We start from the raw sequence: 17,875 nt of genomic DNA, 5'->3' as shown, positions 1-17,875 counted from the left end.
TGGACAGCAGTGATAGCACCAAATCCTAACCACTGGACCGCCAGTGAATTCCTAAAGTTGTTATTTTAAACTGAGCATTTTTCTCCCATTTGCCAACTGGAAAATGGCAGTTTTTTAAAAAAAAAAACAACTTTGTTATTTGGAGGCCATGTTTTTAGAATTTTAAAATATTTTCTTCACTAGCTGTAAAAGTCAAGGTAAAGCCAAGAGAGAAAACAGAGTTCTTAAAGCCTACATATTCAAATTAATCAAGGAAAAGTACTCTAAAATTCAATAGGGGTATTTAATAAGCATAGGGTTTGGAATCAGACACACAAAGGTTTGAATCCTGGTTGTGCCATAGACCTGCGTGTCTACAGTTCTTATACTTAAACTCTCTGAGCCCCGTTTTCCTCAACTGTGATATGTGAGATAAATGCCTCTCCTTCCTAGAGTGGTTTTGAGTATTAGGTTAGATGGTATATGTAAAAGTGCCTGGCATGTGACAGGCATGCAATAAATGGTGGTTCTTACTTCTTTAAAGAAAAAAAAAGGATTTAATGTTTAAAAGACTTAAAGAGTGAAAGGTTTTAATTTAATTCTTATGCATAATTTTAGACAATGATGATATATTACCTCTTATTTACAGTAAATAAACTCTTGGTCATCCTGTGTATTCTTATTCTACTTCTTATCACTCTGATTCTATCATGCTGTTACTATCCCTTGCTATAGAAGTCTCTTGTGAGTATAAAAATAATTTAAACATCTTTGCGTCCACAATTCCCCCAAAGAATGAAACTGGAAGTTGGGAATAAGAAAGAAGAATTCTTTGTCAATAAGTGAAATTTCTAAAACACAAAATGGAAAAGTATGTTTTTATAAATATAAATGATTATGAATTACATTTAAATTAATGTAGGTAGGTCATCTAATATAATGAAAACAAGAAAAAACCCAACAACCTCTAGGCATGATCTAGAAGATATAGAGCTATTTTTGCTGAACGCATCACTATTTATGATGCCATTTTTTAAAAGGTTAATGCACTTCCTTGATTAGATAACTTACTCTTCGTCCTTTAGGACCTGGACTCCCAGGTGGTCCTCTTGCCCCCACAGGACCCTACATGTTGAAAATTTTAAAATCAGTTATAGAATTAACAGGAATGTTACGAGAACAGCAGTTACAACCTTTCTTATTATATGTAATTCTCCTTGGGAATTCTTAAAATTGACTAGTCTCCTTAAAAAATATGCTTTAATTATTAAACAAATACCATACTACCCTCCCCCAATATTCTGCTTCTGACATAGTCTACTATCTGGAGAAATTTAATTTCTAAGTGTTTACACCCTGAAAAAGAATGGGAAGTATTTAATATTCACTGACCACATGGTTTTTAGGATAAGCACATATGGTGGGGGGGAGACACAACACATAAGGGAGACACCCACTTAGCCAGTCTGACCAGACTTAGCCACTTAGCCACACCCACTTAGCCAGTCTAATATGCCTGGTCCATCAAAGAAGAAATGGCTACTTTTGCAAGATTTCTTTCTCATTACTCTAGATGCTTATGATAATCCCATCACATAAAAATAGATTTTTTTCTGTTACAATGAAAAATGCCACAAAGTTTTCCAAATTTACATGCCACAAAAAAATAGCCTTAAAAGAAGATTAAGTTGTTATTTGTTACTAAGTCAAGTACAATGAATTATTTTTATACCCAATGGTCTCCAATGCTTAGAAGACAAAATTTATTTTTCTATATAACACAGGTAGATAAAAACAGTGAACTTTCAAAGGAACTCAAATCTATTTCTTATCTTACATGAGTAAAAAGATTGGCAACTGTGCCCTAGATAAGTCTTTCTCATTTTAGAAGTCAATGACACATCTATCAGTATGCTGGAAGATTGGGCTTATCTTCAAAACAGAAGCTTCACAAAACAGCATAAACCATTTCTGATAATAGTTCTGCTTAGGGGATCACAAAGGCTGATATTTTTCACATTTAAGTGCATAGTAACTTTCAAATTTTAATAAGCAAACTTTCTCTTTAGAGACAAGGCTTCGTTATCTTTCTGTAACCACAAATGAAGTTTTTCAAAACTCAGTTTTTGAATAAAGGTATATTTTCCATGAATTTTATCAGTTTGAGAATGTGTGGAAATTTCTAAGAACAACATGTTGGAAATTGTGCTTGTTATTTGTTTCTCCAATAGGTCTAAGCTTGATTACTGACTCTGTTTTCTTATATGTGGTTATTCAAAAGAAAGTTTAGATGTTTTTTATTTTAGGTTGCAGAACTATACTATTAGAAGTGAGCAGTAAATAATAGAGCAAGTAGAAGTGAGGAAGTTCAAGATACAATGATATATTCTAGAGTGATTTGCAGTGACTGGGAAGAGAAGTCTTTTCTATACTTACAGGTAATCCCAGTGGACCCATGGCTCCTGGAACCCCAGGAGGACCTGGATATCCCTATAATTTAAGCAAAAACATAAAAGACATAAATTCTCCATCACATCTAATTATTTTCATTGAAGACAAAAAAGTAAATTATAAATAGTAATTTAAAATGGTAATGTGATAAGATCTCCTTCTACTATCCAAGACATAAGAAGCCACAGAAAATGTTCTAGAGATAGACAATAGAAATAAAAAATGTTTACACAGAAGCTGGGTATACTTTTATTAGAAACTTTGCCTAGAAATGAAATTTGCTAGCCAGAATCACATATTATAACCTACTGAGAGAGAATATTCATCTCACATTTCTGTAGGTTGTGTTATGCTATGAATAGATGTATATTATGTTCTATAGATTGTGAAACCATATCATTTTCAGATGTCAAGGAATTCAATAATTAAGAAATGTGGGCCTCTCCAGGGGACTCCAAGACCAGCAGCCGTGTGGTTGACTGGGTCTTTGTGCTCTGGCCAGGTGTCAGACCTGTGCCTCTGAGGTAGGAGAGCCGAGTTCAGGACATTGGTAGACCAGAGACCTCCTGGTTCCATGTAATATCGAACTGCGAAAGCTCTCCCAGAGATCTCCACCTCAACGGTAAGGCCCAGCTTCACTCCACGACCAGCAAGCTACAGTGCTGGACACCCTATGACAAACAACTAGCAAGATAGGAACATAATCCCACCCATTAGCAGAGAGACTGCCTAAAATCATAAGGTTGCAGACATCCCAAAACACACCACCGGACACGGTCCTGCCCACCAGAAAGACAAGATCCAGCCTCATTCACCAGAACGCAGGCACCAGTCCCCTCCACCAGAAAGCCTACACAACCCACAGAACCAACCTTAGCCACTGGGGGCAGACACCAAAAAAAACGGGAACTACGAAACTGCAGCCTGCGAAAAGGAGACCCCAAACACAGTAAGTTATGCAAAATGAGAAGACAGAAACACACAGCAGATGAAGGAGCAAGGTAAAAACCCCAAAAAACACAAACAAATGAAGAGGAAACAGGCAGTCTACCTGAAAAAGAATTCAGTGTAATGATAGTAAAGATGATCCAAAATCTTGGAAATACAATGGAGAAAATACAAGAAACATTTAACAAGGATGTAGAAGAACTAAAAAGCAAACAAACAATGATGATCAACACAATAAATAAATTAAAAATTCTCTAGAAGGAATCAATAGCAGAATAATTCAGGCAGAAGAATGGATAAATGACTTGGAAGATAAAATAGTGGACATTAACTACTGCAGAGCAGAATAAAGAAAAAAGAATGAAAAGAACTGAGGACAGTCTCAGAGACCTCTGGGAAAACATTAAATGCACCAACATTCGAATTATAGGAGTGTAAGAAGAAGAGAAAAAGAAAGGTACTGAGAGAATATTTGAAGAGATTATGGTTGAAAAATTCTCTAATATGGGAAAGGAAATAGTCAATCAAGTCCAGGAAGTGCAGAGAGTCCCATACAGGACAAAACCTACGATAAACATGCCAATACACATATTAACCAAATTATCAAAACTTAAATACAAAGAAAAAATATTAAAAGCAGCAAGGGAAAAGCAACAAATAACATATAAGGGAATCCCCATAAGGTTAACAGCTGATATTTCAGCAGAAACTCTGTAAGCCAAAAGGAGTGGCAGGACATATTTAAAGTGATGAAAGGGAAAAACCTACAGCCAAGATCTACTCTACTCAGTAAGGATCTCACTCAGATTTGATGGAGAAATTAAAACCTTTACAGACAAGCAAAAGAGAAAATAATTCAGCATCACCAAACCAGCTTTACAACAAATGCTAAAGGAACTTCCCTAAGCAGGAAAAAAAAGAGAAGGAAAGACCTACCATAAAAAACCCAAAACAATTAATAAAATGGTAATAGGAATATAAATATTGATAACTACCTTAAATGTAATGGATTAAATGCTCCAATCAAAAGACATAGACTGGTTGAATGGATACAAAAACAAGAAGCATATATATGTTGTCTAAAAGAGACCACTTCAGACCTAGGGACACAGATAGACTGAAAGTGCGGGGATGGAAAAAGATATTCCATACAAATGGAAATCAAAAGAAAGTTGGAATAGCAATACTCATAAGAGACAAAAAAGACTTTAAAATAAAGCCTATTACAAGGACAAAGAGGGATACTATGTAATGATCAAGGAATCAATCCAAGAAGAAGATATAACAATTGTAAAATTTATGCACCCAACATAGGAGCACCTCAATACATAAGGCAAATGCTAACAGCCATAAAAGGAGAAATTGACAGTAACACAATCATAGTAGGGGACTTTAACACCCCACTTTCACCAATGGACAGTCATCCAAAATGAAAGTAAATAAGGAAACACAAGCTTTAAATGACACATTAAATAAGATGGATTTAATTGATATTTATAGGACATTCCTTCCAAAAACAACAAAATGCACTTTCTTCTCAAGTGCTCATGGAACATTCTCCAGGATAGATCATATCTTAGGTCACAAAACAAGCCTCAGTAAATTTAAGAAAATTGAAATCGTGTCAGGTATCTTTTCTGACCACAATGCTATGAGACTGGATATCAATTATAGGAAAAAAATCTGTGAAAAATACAAACACATGGAGGCTAAAGAATATGCTACTAAATAACAAAGAGATCACTGAAGAAATCAAAGAGGAAGTCAAAAACTACATAGAAACAAATGACAATGAAAACACGACGACCCAAAACCTATAGGAATCAGCAAAAGCAGTTCTAAGAGGGAAGTTTATAGCAATACAATCATACCTCAAGAAACAAGAAAAATCTGAAATAAATAACGTAACCTTACACCTAAAGAAATTAGAGAAAAAAGAGCAAAAAAACCCCAAAGTTAGCAAAAGGAAAGAAATCATAAAGATCAGATCAGAAAGAAATGAAGGAAACAATAGCAAAGATCAATAAAACTAAAAGCTGGTTCTTTGAAAAGATAAGCAAAATTGATAAACCATTAGCCAGACTCATCAAGAAAAAAAGGGAGAAGACTCAAATCAATAGAATTAGAGATGAAAAAGAAGTAACAACTGACACTGCAGAAATACAAAAGATCATGAGAGATTACTGAAAGCAACTATATGCCAATAAAATGGACAACCTGGAAGAAGTGAACAAATTCTTAGAAAAGCACAACCTTCTGACTGAACCAGGAAGAAACAGAAAATATAAACAGACTAATCACAAGCACTGAAATTGAGACTGTGATTAAAAATCTTCCAACAAACAAAAGCCCAGGACAAGACAGATTCACAGGCGAATTCTATCAAACATTTAGAGAAGAGCTAACACCTATCCTTCTCAAACTCTTCCAAAATATAGCAGAGGGAAGAACACAACCAAACTAATTCTACAAGGCCACCATAATCCTGATACCAAAACCAGATAAAGAGGTCACAAAGAAAGAAAACTACAGGCCAATATCACTGATGAACATGGATGCAAAAATCCTCAACATAATACTAGCAAACAGAATCCAACAGCACATTAAAAGGATCAGACACCATGATCAAGTGGGGTTTAACCCAGGAATGCAAGGATTCTTCAATATATGCAAATCAGTCAATGTGATAAACCATATTAACAAATTGAAGGAGAAAAACCATATGATCATCTCAATAGATGCAGAAAACGCTTTCAACAAAATTCAACACCCATTTATAATAAAAACCCTCTAGAAAGTAGGCACAGAGGGAACTTACCTCAACATAATAAAGGCCATATATGACAAACCCACAGCCAGAATCATTCTCAATGGTGAAAAACTGAAAGCATTTCCTCTAAGATCAGGAACAAGACAAGGGTGTCCACTCTCACCACTATTATTCAACATAGTTTTGGAAGTCTTAGCCTCAGCAATCAGAGAAGAAAAAGAAATAAAAGGAATCCAAATCGGAAACAAAGAAGTTGAGCTGTCACTGTTTGCAGATGACACAATACTATACATAGAGAATCCTAAAGATGCTACCAGAAAACTACTAGAGGTAATCAATGCATTTGGTAAAGTAGCAGGATGCAAAATTAATGCACAGAAATCTCTTGCATTCCTATATATTAATGATGAAAAATCTGAAAGAGAAAATAAGAAAACACTCCCATTTACCCTTGCGACAAAAAGAATAAAATACCTAGGAATAAACCTACCTAAGGAGACAAAAGACCTGCATGCAGAAAACTATAAGACACTGATGAAAGAAATTAAAGATCATACAAACAGATAGAGATATACCATGTTCTTGGATTGGAAGAATCAACAGTGTGAAAATGACTATACTACCCAAAGCAATCTACAGATTCAGTGCAATCCCTATCAAACTATCAATGGCATTTTTTACAGAACCAGAACAAAAAATTTCACAATTTGTATGGAAACACAAAAGGCCCCGAACAGCCAAAGGAATCTTGAGAAAGAAAAACGGAGCTGGAGGAATCAGGCTCCAGGACTTCAGAGTATACTACAAAACTACAGTAATCAAGACAGTATGGTACTGGCACAGAAATGGAAATATAGCTCAATGGAACAGGATAGAAAGCCTAGAGATAAACCCACACACATATGGTCACCTTATTTTTGATAAAGCAGGCAAGAATATACAATAGAGAAAAGACAGCCTCTTCGATTAGTGGTGCTGGGAAAACTGGACAGCTACATGGAAAATAATGAAATTAGAACATTCCCTAACACCATACATAAAAATAAACTCAAAATGGATTAAAGACTTAAACGTAAGGCCAGACACTATAAAACTGTTAGAGGAAAACATAGGCAGAACACTCTATGACATAAATCACAGCAAGATCTTTTCTGGCTCACCTCCTAGAGAAATGGACTTAAAAACAAAAATAACCAAATGGGACCTAAAGAAACTTAGAAGCTTTTGCACAGGAAAGGAAACCATAAACAAGACGAAAAGACAGCCCTCGTAATGGGAGAAAACATTTGCAAATGAAGCAACTGACAAAGGATTAATCTCCAAAATTTACAAGCAGCTCATGCAGCTCAATATCCAAAAAACAAACAACCCAATCCAAAAATGGGCAGAAGACCTAAACAGACATTTCTCCAAAGAAGACATACAGATGGCCAAGAGGCACATGAAAAGATGGTCAACATCACTAATCATTAGAGAAATACAAATCAAAACTACAATGAGCTATCACCTCACACAGGTCAGAATGGCCATCATCAAAAAATCTATAAACAATAAATGCTGGAGAGGGTGTGGAGAAAAGGGAACCTTCTTGCACTGCTTGTGGGAATGTAAACTGGTACAGCCACTTGGAGAACAGTATGGAGGTTCCTTAAAAAATGAAAAATAGAACTACCATATGACCCAGGTATCCCATTACTGGGCATATACTCTGAGAAAACCATAATTCAAACAGAGTCATGTACCACAATGTTCATTGTTGCACTATTTACAATAGCCAGGATATGGAAGCAACCTAAGTGTCCATCAACAGATGAATGGATAAAGAAGATGTGGTGCATATATACAATGGAATATCACTCAGCCATAAAAAGAAATGAAATTGAGTTATTTGCAGTGAGGTGGATGGACCCAGAGTCTGTCATACAGAGTGAAGTAAGTGAGAAAGAAAAAAATCAGAAACCATATGCTAACACATATATATGGAATCTTAAAAAAAAAAAAAAGGTTCTGAAGAACCTAGGGGCAGGACAGGAATAAATATGCAGACGTAGAGAATGGACTTGAGGACATGGGGGCGTGGGAAGGGTAAGCTGGGACGAAGTGAGAGAGTGGCATAGATGTATATATACCACCAAATGTAAAATAGCTAGCTAGTGGGAAGCAGCCGCATAGCACAGGGAGATCAGCTCGATGCTTTGTGTCCACCTAGAGGGGTGGGATAGGGAGTGTGGGAGGGAGACACAAGAGGGAGGACATATGGGGATATATGTGTACGTATAGCTTATTCACTTTGTTGTAAAGCAGAAACTAACACACCATTGTAAAACAGTTATACTCCAATAAAGATGTTAAAAAATAAAAGATATGTGAATGTGTTCAAATACTTTAGCCTGTCACATTTCAGAAGGAACACATCCTTTGTGGTTTAACCATATTCAAATGATTCAGAGAATGCCTTAGGAGTCAATAATTCCTGAAATTAATTAGCCTTATGGGTATATTAAACTTCCTAGTTGACAGCAATTGGAGCTAGGCAAAAAAATAATCTTACAGTGCTCTACTCATAATACAGAAGTTAAAACTGAGCAAAAATTTATGTAAAATGAATTTGTAGATAGCATTAGGTACACCAGATCCATCACAATATATTTTCTGAAAGCAAGATTCTTTAATTGAAAAAAATTGTTCATTTCTATCACATTTAGAAACTTTAATAAATGAAAAAACTGCAATCTAGGTATAAAATTTATCAGCTATTACTATCTTAAAGATAAAAGAATGTAAGATGAATTCTGGATTCTGCTCTTCCACATATCAAATTATTACACTGTGACCACAAACTTATGGAAAAGTGGCAATGATGATATGTGCCATATAAACTATAAGCTATAAAAATAAAGTAGAATCCTAACTGAATTTTCTTCTTCATCCACTTAAGCTAACTTAGGATGGTTTAATTCTTTTCTTAAAACTATTGGCTCATTCGACCTAGCTATGTCATTTGCATGCTTTTCAGTGCCAATCAGCATTCTGAATGGTAAACTGTTTAGAGGAGGAGAAAATTCTAAAGGAAGTTTACCGCAAAATAGCATTTTTCACTTACTTAAACTTCATTCAAGGCAATTCCACCTCTGGAATGCCTTAACTTTATTATGTTCTTTGGACAAATATCTTTCGAATCACTGAGCTCTTACCATAACGCCCTTTTCCCCCTGGGGACCTAGTGGCCCTGGATTTCCACGTTCTCCCTTTTAAAACAAAGAAAAAAGAAAAACGTTGAGGCATGTTAATTAGTCATGAATGAGCTAAGCCTAGACAGGAAACTCATCCTAGTTTTCAGTAATTTTTAAATTTACAAATTATGCATTTTTACCCTAAAGTTGCTAGACTTTTAATAAAAATCCTCTTAAGATACTTTCTAAGGGATAAAATACTAAAAAGTCTTATTAAAATGATGAAAATAGAAATGATGAATAATCAAGATTTTAAATTGAGTGTACATCGTATTCTAGTTTTGCAAATAGAAATTCTTATAATTTTGAGACATATAAAATATAAGAACTGTAAAATTGTGAAAGCATATTATAAAAATTAAGTATATAACCATTGAACAAAATATTATTTCTGTAATCTGTCCATCACAATTAAGCATAATCATGATAATCACATATGCCACAGCAGATTAAAGGTCTAAACTGATTTACATTAAAATTCCAAGACTTTTCAACATGTTAGTGTAGAAAATTTAACCTAACACACAAGTAACTAAACCAGAATGAAAAAAGTACAAAACCATCTAAATTTTTTGACCTGACATCATTTTATATTTGTTATATTGTTAATAAAAATATCAACAAGTATATATCAATCACTTTTAATGTACTAAGTGAGAGTTGGAGAGATATAACAGATATTTGACTTAGACTCTACCCTCAAGTAATTGAAAACATGACATTAACAAAGATGAATCAATTAAAGGACAATGAAATTTTAAATCGTGTGGTACTTATTCTAAGCCCAGGAAGGCAAGAAGTCAGGAAGGATTAGAATAATCTGGAAAGCCTTTACAGAGGAGATAGGAATTTAATTGAGTAGTGTAGTTTGGCTTTGAATAAATAGAGGGAAGGGGAGAGGATACTCTAAACCAAGAAAACAGTAAGAATAAGAATAGGGACAAGTATGAAATATGAGATGGGGAGCAAGAAAGGTTTATACTGGAGAATATTAGAAAATTTGTTGGATGAACTGATTAAGCCAAAATCACAGTATCTTGACAGCAAAGTAGAGCCGTTAACAGGCTTCAACAATAGGGAGGCTAATGAAGGTTCTTCAAAATGCTTTATCATGACCCATCAGAATTAGTCTTCTGCTTATAGTATGTAGGCTGGATTAAAAGATAGGGAAAGGGTAGCATAAATATGATAGAGGGTAAATTTAAGATAAACTAATAAGAGTACGTCTGAGGGGGTAGCTTTGGATCGACTATTAGAAAGGACAAATTATAAAGAAAAAACTCTAAGACCTGCTAAAAGATTAGGCATAGAGGATGGAGGAAAAGGGAAATGCAAAGATGAGTGCACTCTATCTATTCTGGAAAACTGGAAGAATAGAGATAGGTATAAGGCATACTAACAGAAATGAGATAATTGGGAAGAGACCAGTTTGGATGTGGGAAAAGAATGATGAATTTTAAATATTGGGTTGGCCAAAAAGTTCATTTGTTTTTTTTCTGTAAGATGGCTCTAGTAGCACTTAGTTGTCTTTAACTTCATTTGAAACAATTTCGTTAGATTGTATTATGACAGCTGTCATATCAGCGTGCATTTAAAAATATTATCAAATCTGGTGAACTTTTGTGTAGCCATTTTAATACTGAAGATGGAAGAAAAAAGCAACATTTTTCTAAATATTATGCTTTATTCTTTCAAGAAAGGTAAAAACGCAACTGAAACGCAAAAACTAGATTTGTGCAGTGTATGGAGAAGGTGCTGTGACTGATCAAACGTCTCAAAAGTGGTTTGCTAAGTTTTGTGCTAGAGGTTTCTTGCTGGATGATGCTCCACAGTCGGGTAGACCAGTTGAAGTTGATAGCAATCAAATCAAGACATTAATTGAGAACAATCAATGTTATAGCACAATATCCAAATCAAGCGTTGAAAATCATTTCTACCAGCTTGGTTATACTAATTGCTTTGATGTTTGGGTTTCACATAATTTAAGCAAAAAAAACATTATTGACCATATTTCTGCATGTGATTCTCTAGTAAAACGTAATAAAAATGTTCCGTTTTTAAAACAAATTGTGATGGGTGATGAAAAGTGGAAACTGTACAATAATGTGGAACGGAAGAGATGGTGAGGCAAGTGAAATGAACCACCACCAACCACACCAAAGGCCAGTCTTCATCCAAAGAAGTTGACGCTGTACATATGGTGAGATTGGAAGGGAGTCCTCTATTATGAGCTCCTTCCAGAAAACCAAACGATTAATTCCAACAAGTATTGCTCCCAATTAGACCAACTGAAAGCAGCACTGGATAAAAAGCATCCGAAATTAGTCAACAGAAAACTCATAATCTTCCATCAGGATAACGCAAGACCACATGTTTCTCTGATGACAAGAAATAAAAACTGTTACAACTTGGCTGGGAAGTTCTGATTCATCCGCCGTATTCACCAGACATTGCACCTTTGGATATCCATTTGTTTCGGTCTTCACAAAATTCTCTTAATGGAAGAAATTTCAATTCCCTGGAAGACTGTAAAAGGCACCTGTAACAGTTCTTTGCTCAAAAAAGATAAAAAGTTTTGGAAAGATGGAATTATGAATTTATCAGAAAAATAGGAGAAGGTAGTGGAACAAAACAGTGAATAAGTTGTTCAATAAAGTTCTTGGTGAAAATGAAAAATGTGTCTTTTATTTTTTACTTAAAAACTGAAGGAATCTTTTGGCAAAGCCAATATGTTGAGTTTGACTTAAATTAAAAATTTCAGATGGAAATAACTGGAATATTATCTAATTTACCTCTAATCCTGGCTCTACTTAATTATTCACAAAGAGTAGCCTTGCATATTAGACTATCATGCTTCCGCTTTATATTCATCAAGTCAGGTTTCAGTCAAAGACTTGAAGTTTTTGGTTTATTACCTACTAGTTCATTATAAGATTCTATTAAAAAAAAATTCAAGAAAATGCCCTTGCTGGTTTCAAATAAAGACTTACTTATTTTTTTAAAAAAAACTTTCCTAAGTTTGAAATTCAATATGGAAAATCACTCCCAAGATAATGATTTCTAGGAAATTCTTAAGCAAATTACAATTTCCATCACAATAGCCAAAAAGACCCTTGAATAACTTCATACTGAATTCCAAGAGGATATAAAGAGTTTGTGACTGAAACTTGGATCAGGTAAAGTGATAACTTATTCTTCACTTTCAAAACTGTTTCCTTTAGGAGCTTGTTCTCATAAGTAGATTTAAATATTTTCTAGTCATAAACCTAGACCATCAATTTCATCTTTTCTCTTCAGAACACATCATTATAGCCAAAAGAGTACTCTGCCTTTTAAAAATTAGAAACATACATGTTATCAGCTATATTTCAATACGTTTAAGAGATTCAGTACAGGTAATGCTTTTTAAGTTATGAGTAATTTCTAATTTCTAATTCATAAAATATCATATGACTGTCTCTCCTTTGAGTTTAGCTTAGAATCCTTACTATTGAACAAAACAATGAAAGAAATTACCTTTTCACCAGAGCTTCCAGTCATTCCAACTTCTCCAGGTAAACCAACAGGTCCCTTTTAGGAAAAAATATAATAGAAAATACACATATATTGTATTACTATTATAGCATCCTGGTTTTAAATCACCTATAAACATGATGTTTCTTTCTAACTCATCCTAAATTTTATCTTAGAGTAAAATTCCTCCTGGTATAGGCGTCCGGCCTAAGACTTCACATCAGAATTAATTATTCAGTTAATTAACAAATATATATGAATGTCTAATATGTGACAGGCTGGCTGCTAGGAGGCGCTGAGTTTCAAATTCAAACATAATCCCTGTCCTTGTAGAACTTACAGTTCAGTAGATGTCATAAAAACTCTTGCAGTTTTTGTAGATTCTTGATGTGGATACACTAGCTTAAGAAATCATTTGTGACTTCCTTCTTTGAAAGCTCCTCAACACATGAGGGAATAGCACATACCCACTCGTTAATTCATTCAAAAAATATTTGGTGCCTACTTTGTGCCATGCACTATGCTGCTTGCTGAGGTTTCATTAGTAAGCAAAAGGAGATCAAGTCCCTGCCCTGATGAGGCAAAAAGTCTTGTAACAGAAACAAGGACAACTAAATTAGAAAGTGAACATTTATAAATTATGATACAGGTTCACAAAGAAACAACTGTGATGCTGAGGTGGAGAATAAAAGACAAGACCTATTTTAGGAAAGATTGTCAGGGTAAATCTGAGACCTAACATTTAAACTGAAAGCTGAAGAATAAAAAGAGGCCAGCCAGCCAAGTGCAGAAAGGAGGAAGAGAGTTCTAGGTGGAGAAAATAGCTTGAAGTAAAGAATGAATTTGGCAGAAGAAGTGAAAGAAGGCAATCAGTACCACTGTTTCACAGTGAACAACGCTCAGGGTGCATCTACCTTTGTCTCTATGGATTCTACTTCAAGTAGTGTAGAAAGCAAAAATGGTAACGTAGAACAAGCTTTACAACAAGAGTATAATCCTTCTCCGACTGTCTTCAATTATGAAGTTATTTTCTACTTTTATTTAAATATGTATGAAACATTTTCTTTTTCAATAGCTACCAAGCAAAGACACTATTTAGATTATATAATATTACATACTAGCATATAGAAGGTACCTGAATCATGAAAAAATGGTTTGCTGTGTTGAAGCTACCTGAAGTTATTGTATGGGGCATGATTTTATCCACATATATTGGGTTGGCCAAAAAGTCTGTTCATGTTTTTCCTGCTCTTACATAAGATCTTACAGAAAAACCCAAACGAACTTTTTGGTCAATCCAATATCTATATCCTCATCCATATCTATCTATCGATTGATCGATCGATCTATCTATCTGGTGATTATGTATACATTAACATATGTTAAATACTTTCTGTGTATCTGATTTAATCCTCATAACAACTATATTTGGTAGTATTATGATGATTCCCCTTTAACAGATGAGGCAGATGAGTTAAGAAGCTTTCTAAGGTAGATGAGTTTAAATAGTATAGATGAGTTTAAGTGGCTTTTGAACGCTTGAAATGTGGCTAGTCCAAACTGACATGTGCTTAAATGTAAAAGACACATTAGATTTCAAAAACCTACTACAAAAAGAATGCAAAACAGGCAAAAATAGTTTTGTTATCAAAATCTTTGCATATGAAGGAACATCCACACATATTTATTTATTTTGGCTATGATGGTGATGTGTACCTGTATAGACACATACACAACCAGTGATTTTTTTCATCACCAACCAGTAAATCCTTGACTAACTATATTATTCACCTTTTTTGAAAGAGAGGACATTATATCCTTCTTTTAAAAAAATTTTATGGGAGTATAGTTGCTTTACCATGTTGTGTTAATTTCAACTGCACAGCAAAGTGAATCAACTATACATACACATGTATCCCCTCTTTTTTGGATTTCCTTCCCATTTGGATCCAATGACTTAGGAATAACATTTAGCATTCACTGGAATGATGTCAAGAACTATGATATAATCCTTCTTGATAATCTCTGACTGCTTCTTCCTATTGTTACTTGATCTGTACAGTGCCCTTGAAAAGAAAGTGGAGTCAAGAAAACTGAAGAACTGAGGAGTTAGGTCTTCTTTTAAGATACCACAGTAAATCAATGGCATAGTCACAACTAAATTCCAGTCTTCTGTGGCCAAAGCTTTTTCTATTACACCATGTTGCTGCTATGCTACTTTTTTAAAACAGATTTTTTTGTACCCCTGAAACTAACACAATATTGTAGATCAACTATACTTCAATAAAAATAGATTAAAAAACCTTTTAAAATGTAAAATATCTAGTTAATGACTATTTGATTACATATTAAAATGATAATGCTTTGGATATATTAGTTTAAGTAAAATATTACTGAAATCATTTTCATCTTTTTTTTACCTTTTAAAATATGGCTACTGGAAAATTTTTAATTACATTTGTGACTTGTTTCATATTTCTATTGCACAGCACTGACCTATATTCTTAAGCAATATGCTAATATTAGTAGTTACATCCAGATGGAAGTGATCTGATAATTTATTTCTATGCCTATTTAAGTTTAAGAGAGTGAATACTTTCACTCTGAAACAATCAATGATCAATGGTCAGTTAATCAAATCTGAGCAGGAACAATGAAATAGAACTCTTGTGAGACAATAACCAAAATAGCAGAACCTGAACACAGACTAGTCTTAATATAGGGGGAAAAAAACCCCATTTCCTAACATATAAAATCTAGGTGAGTGAATGGAGTAGATCCATTTGGCCTATCCCAATATTGACCATGCATACCAGAGTAATATTACCTACAAAAGTATTTTGTTTAGCCCACAGCTCACACTTACTAATTTTAAAAAGCTGAATAAAGGTGCTAAGATTTACCAATCTGGAGATTTTATATATAAAGATTTACAGGATGCCTGTCTTCAGAGCACTAGCATGGTGTAGGCTAGCATTCTCAAAGGCAAATATTGGATAAGTACTCTTTAGTTCACCACATTCCCTACCAATTTCTTGTCTCATACCTGACCATTTCACTTATTTATTATACTACATGCCTGGTCCCAATAGGGCATTTGAGTTTGTCACTCCGATGTAAGTATTAGAAGGAGCAGTACATCAAAAGGGCATAATTGGAAGAGATAGGTTCTTACTAGAAAAACAATTCATAGGATTACATCCACATCCATAGGATCCATAGGGAATCTTTAATGAAACTTAGCTAGGGAACAGATTTAAAGTGGTTCCCTTGGACTATTCCAGAACCTCAAAAAGTCTAATACAAACATATTAATCTGATAACACTAGAAGTGTTGGCTAGAATGTGGGGACAGAATTCATACATAGGAAGGATATAAATTGGTACATCACTTTGGAGAGCAATTTATTGTATGTAGTAAAACAGAAGATGACTTAACCCACAACCTAGCACTTTCATTTCTAACTGTATACATGGGTTTCTACTCTCACATATATGCACTAGGAGATACACAGAAAATGTCCATGCTGGCATTATTTAAGTAGAGAAGTAGAATCATCTGAATTATCAGTATGGAAACTGATAAACTGAAATTTATTTGTACAGTGGAAAAACTCAACAGCAGTTAAAATTAATGGACCAGACAGATCTATAAATATCAATATGAATAAACCTTTTAAGAAAACAACGTTGAGTGAGAAAAAAGCATACAAGCTTTTCAAAAGAATATGTCATTATGAAACCATTTTATGAAAAACTGTATAACACATATGATAGTATAACTTGTTAGTGGCATAAAACACATGGAAATTACATACACAACTTTAAGATAATGGTTTGTGTCTATGTATAGACTGGTAGCTCACTGTTATTTTAATTTGCATTTTTCTGATAACTTGTGAGTCTGAACTTCTCTTCATATACTTGTTGGACTTTTTTTGTGCAATTTCTATCCATATCTTTTGTCCAAATTTTGCTCTTGAGGTTGCCTATTTTTTTGGTGATAATTTTCAGGAATTCTTTTACATTCAAGGTACAAACTCCTTACTGGTTTTAGATGTTATAAATTCCTTCTTGTGATTCATCACCTGTGAGATTATTTTGACATCCTTCATTGATAGAAATCCTTAATTTTGATGTAGCCACATCCAACCATTTTTTGCCTTATGATTTGTATTTTCTGGATCTTGTTTAAGAAGGCTTCCTCTACCTTTACGTCATTAGGTAATAAGCATTCTTTTCTATTAGTGTTAACTTTTTAAGGTAGGTCTTTAATCCATCTGGAGTCCATCTTTTTCACCAGGTGTGAGACAGAGATCCAACTAAATTTTTTCCACATAGTGACCCAGTTTTCCAAATACTATACATACTAAAATTTATTTTTCCCATTAATTTGTGGTGTCAATCTTTTAAAAAATTTTATCGAGGTATAAATGACATTTAACAATATATTAGCTTTAGGTGTACAGCATAATGATTCAATATTTGTATATATTGTGAAATGATCATCACAGTAAGTCTAGTTAATATCCCTCATCACCATACACAGTTACAGAATTTTTTTCTTGTGATGAGAACATTTAAGATTAACTCTCTTGGCGACTTTCAGATATGCAATACAGCATTATTAACTATAGCTTCTATGCTGTACATTACATCCCCGTGGCTTACTTATTTTTTAACTGGAAATTTGTACCTTTTGACCCCCTTCACCTATTTTGCCCACCCCTCAGCCCCTGTCTCTGGCAACCATCAATCTATTCTCTGTGTCTATGAGCTTGGTTTAAAAATTATTTTTTTTTAGATTCCACATATACATGAGATTATATGGTATTTCTCATTAACTTATTTCACTTAGCATAATGTCCTCAAGGCTCATCCATGTTGCCGCAAATGGCAAGATGTACCCTTTTTATGGTTGAATAGTGTTCCATTGTACACATAAACCACATCTTCTTTACCCATTCATCCATCGATGGAC

At 34.2% G+C, this 17,875-nt stretch overlaps 1 protein-coding gene across 1 annotated transcript in view; it reads right to left on the bottom strand.

The window, feature by feature from the left end:
* The window catches only part of COL24A1 (collagen type XXIV alpha 1 chain), a 395,634-nt gene that overhangs the window by 151,937 nt on the left and 225,822 nt on the right, over positions 1–17,875 (bottom strand). The window contains exons 25-28 of the mRNA XM_059061755.2: positions 12,898–12,951; positions 9,343–9,396; positions 2,416–2,469; positions 1,051–1,104 (exon numbers count right to left, since the gene is read on the bottom strand). Of these exons, the coding sequence (XP_058917738.1) occupies positions 1,051–1,104; positions 2,416–2,469; positions 9,343–9,396; positions 12,898–12,951 (216 nt within the window). The remainder of the gene's footprint in view (positions 1–1,050; positions 1,105–2,415; positions 2,470–9,342; positions 9,397–12,897; positions 12,952–17,875) is intronic.

Source organism: Kogia breviceps, chromosome 1 (genome assembly GCF_026419965.1).
Source record: "Kogia breviceps isolate mKogBre1 chromosome 1, mKogBre1 haplotype 1, whole genome shotgun sequence".
Taxonomy (NCBI): domain Eukaryota; kingdom Metazoa; phylum Chordata; class Mammalia; order Artiodactyla; family Physeteridae; genus Kogia; species Kogia breviceps.
The sequence above is the reverse complement of the archived record's forward strand: the minus strand, read 5'-3'. Positions and strand labels throughout refer to the sequence as shown.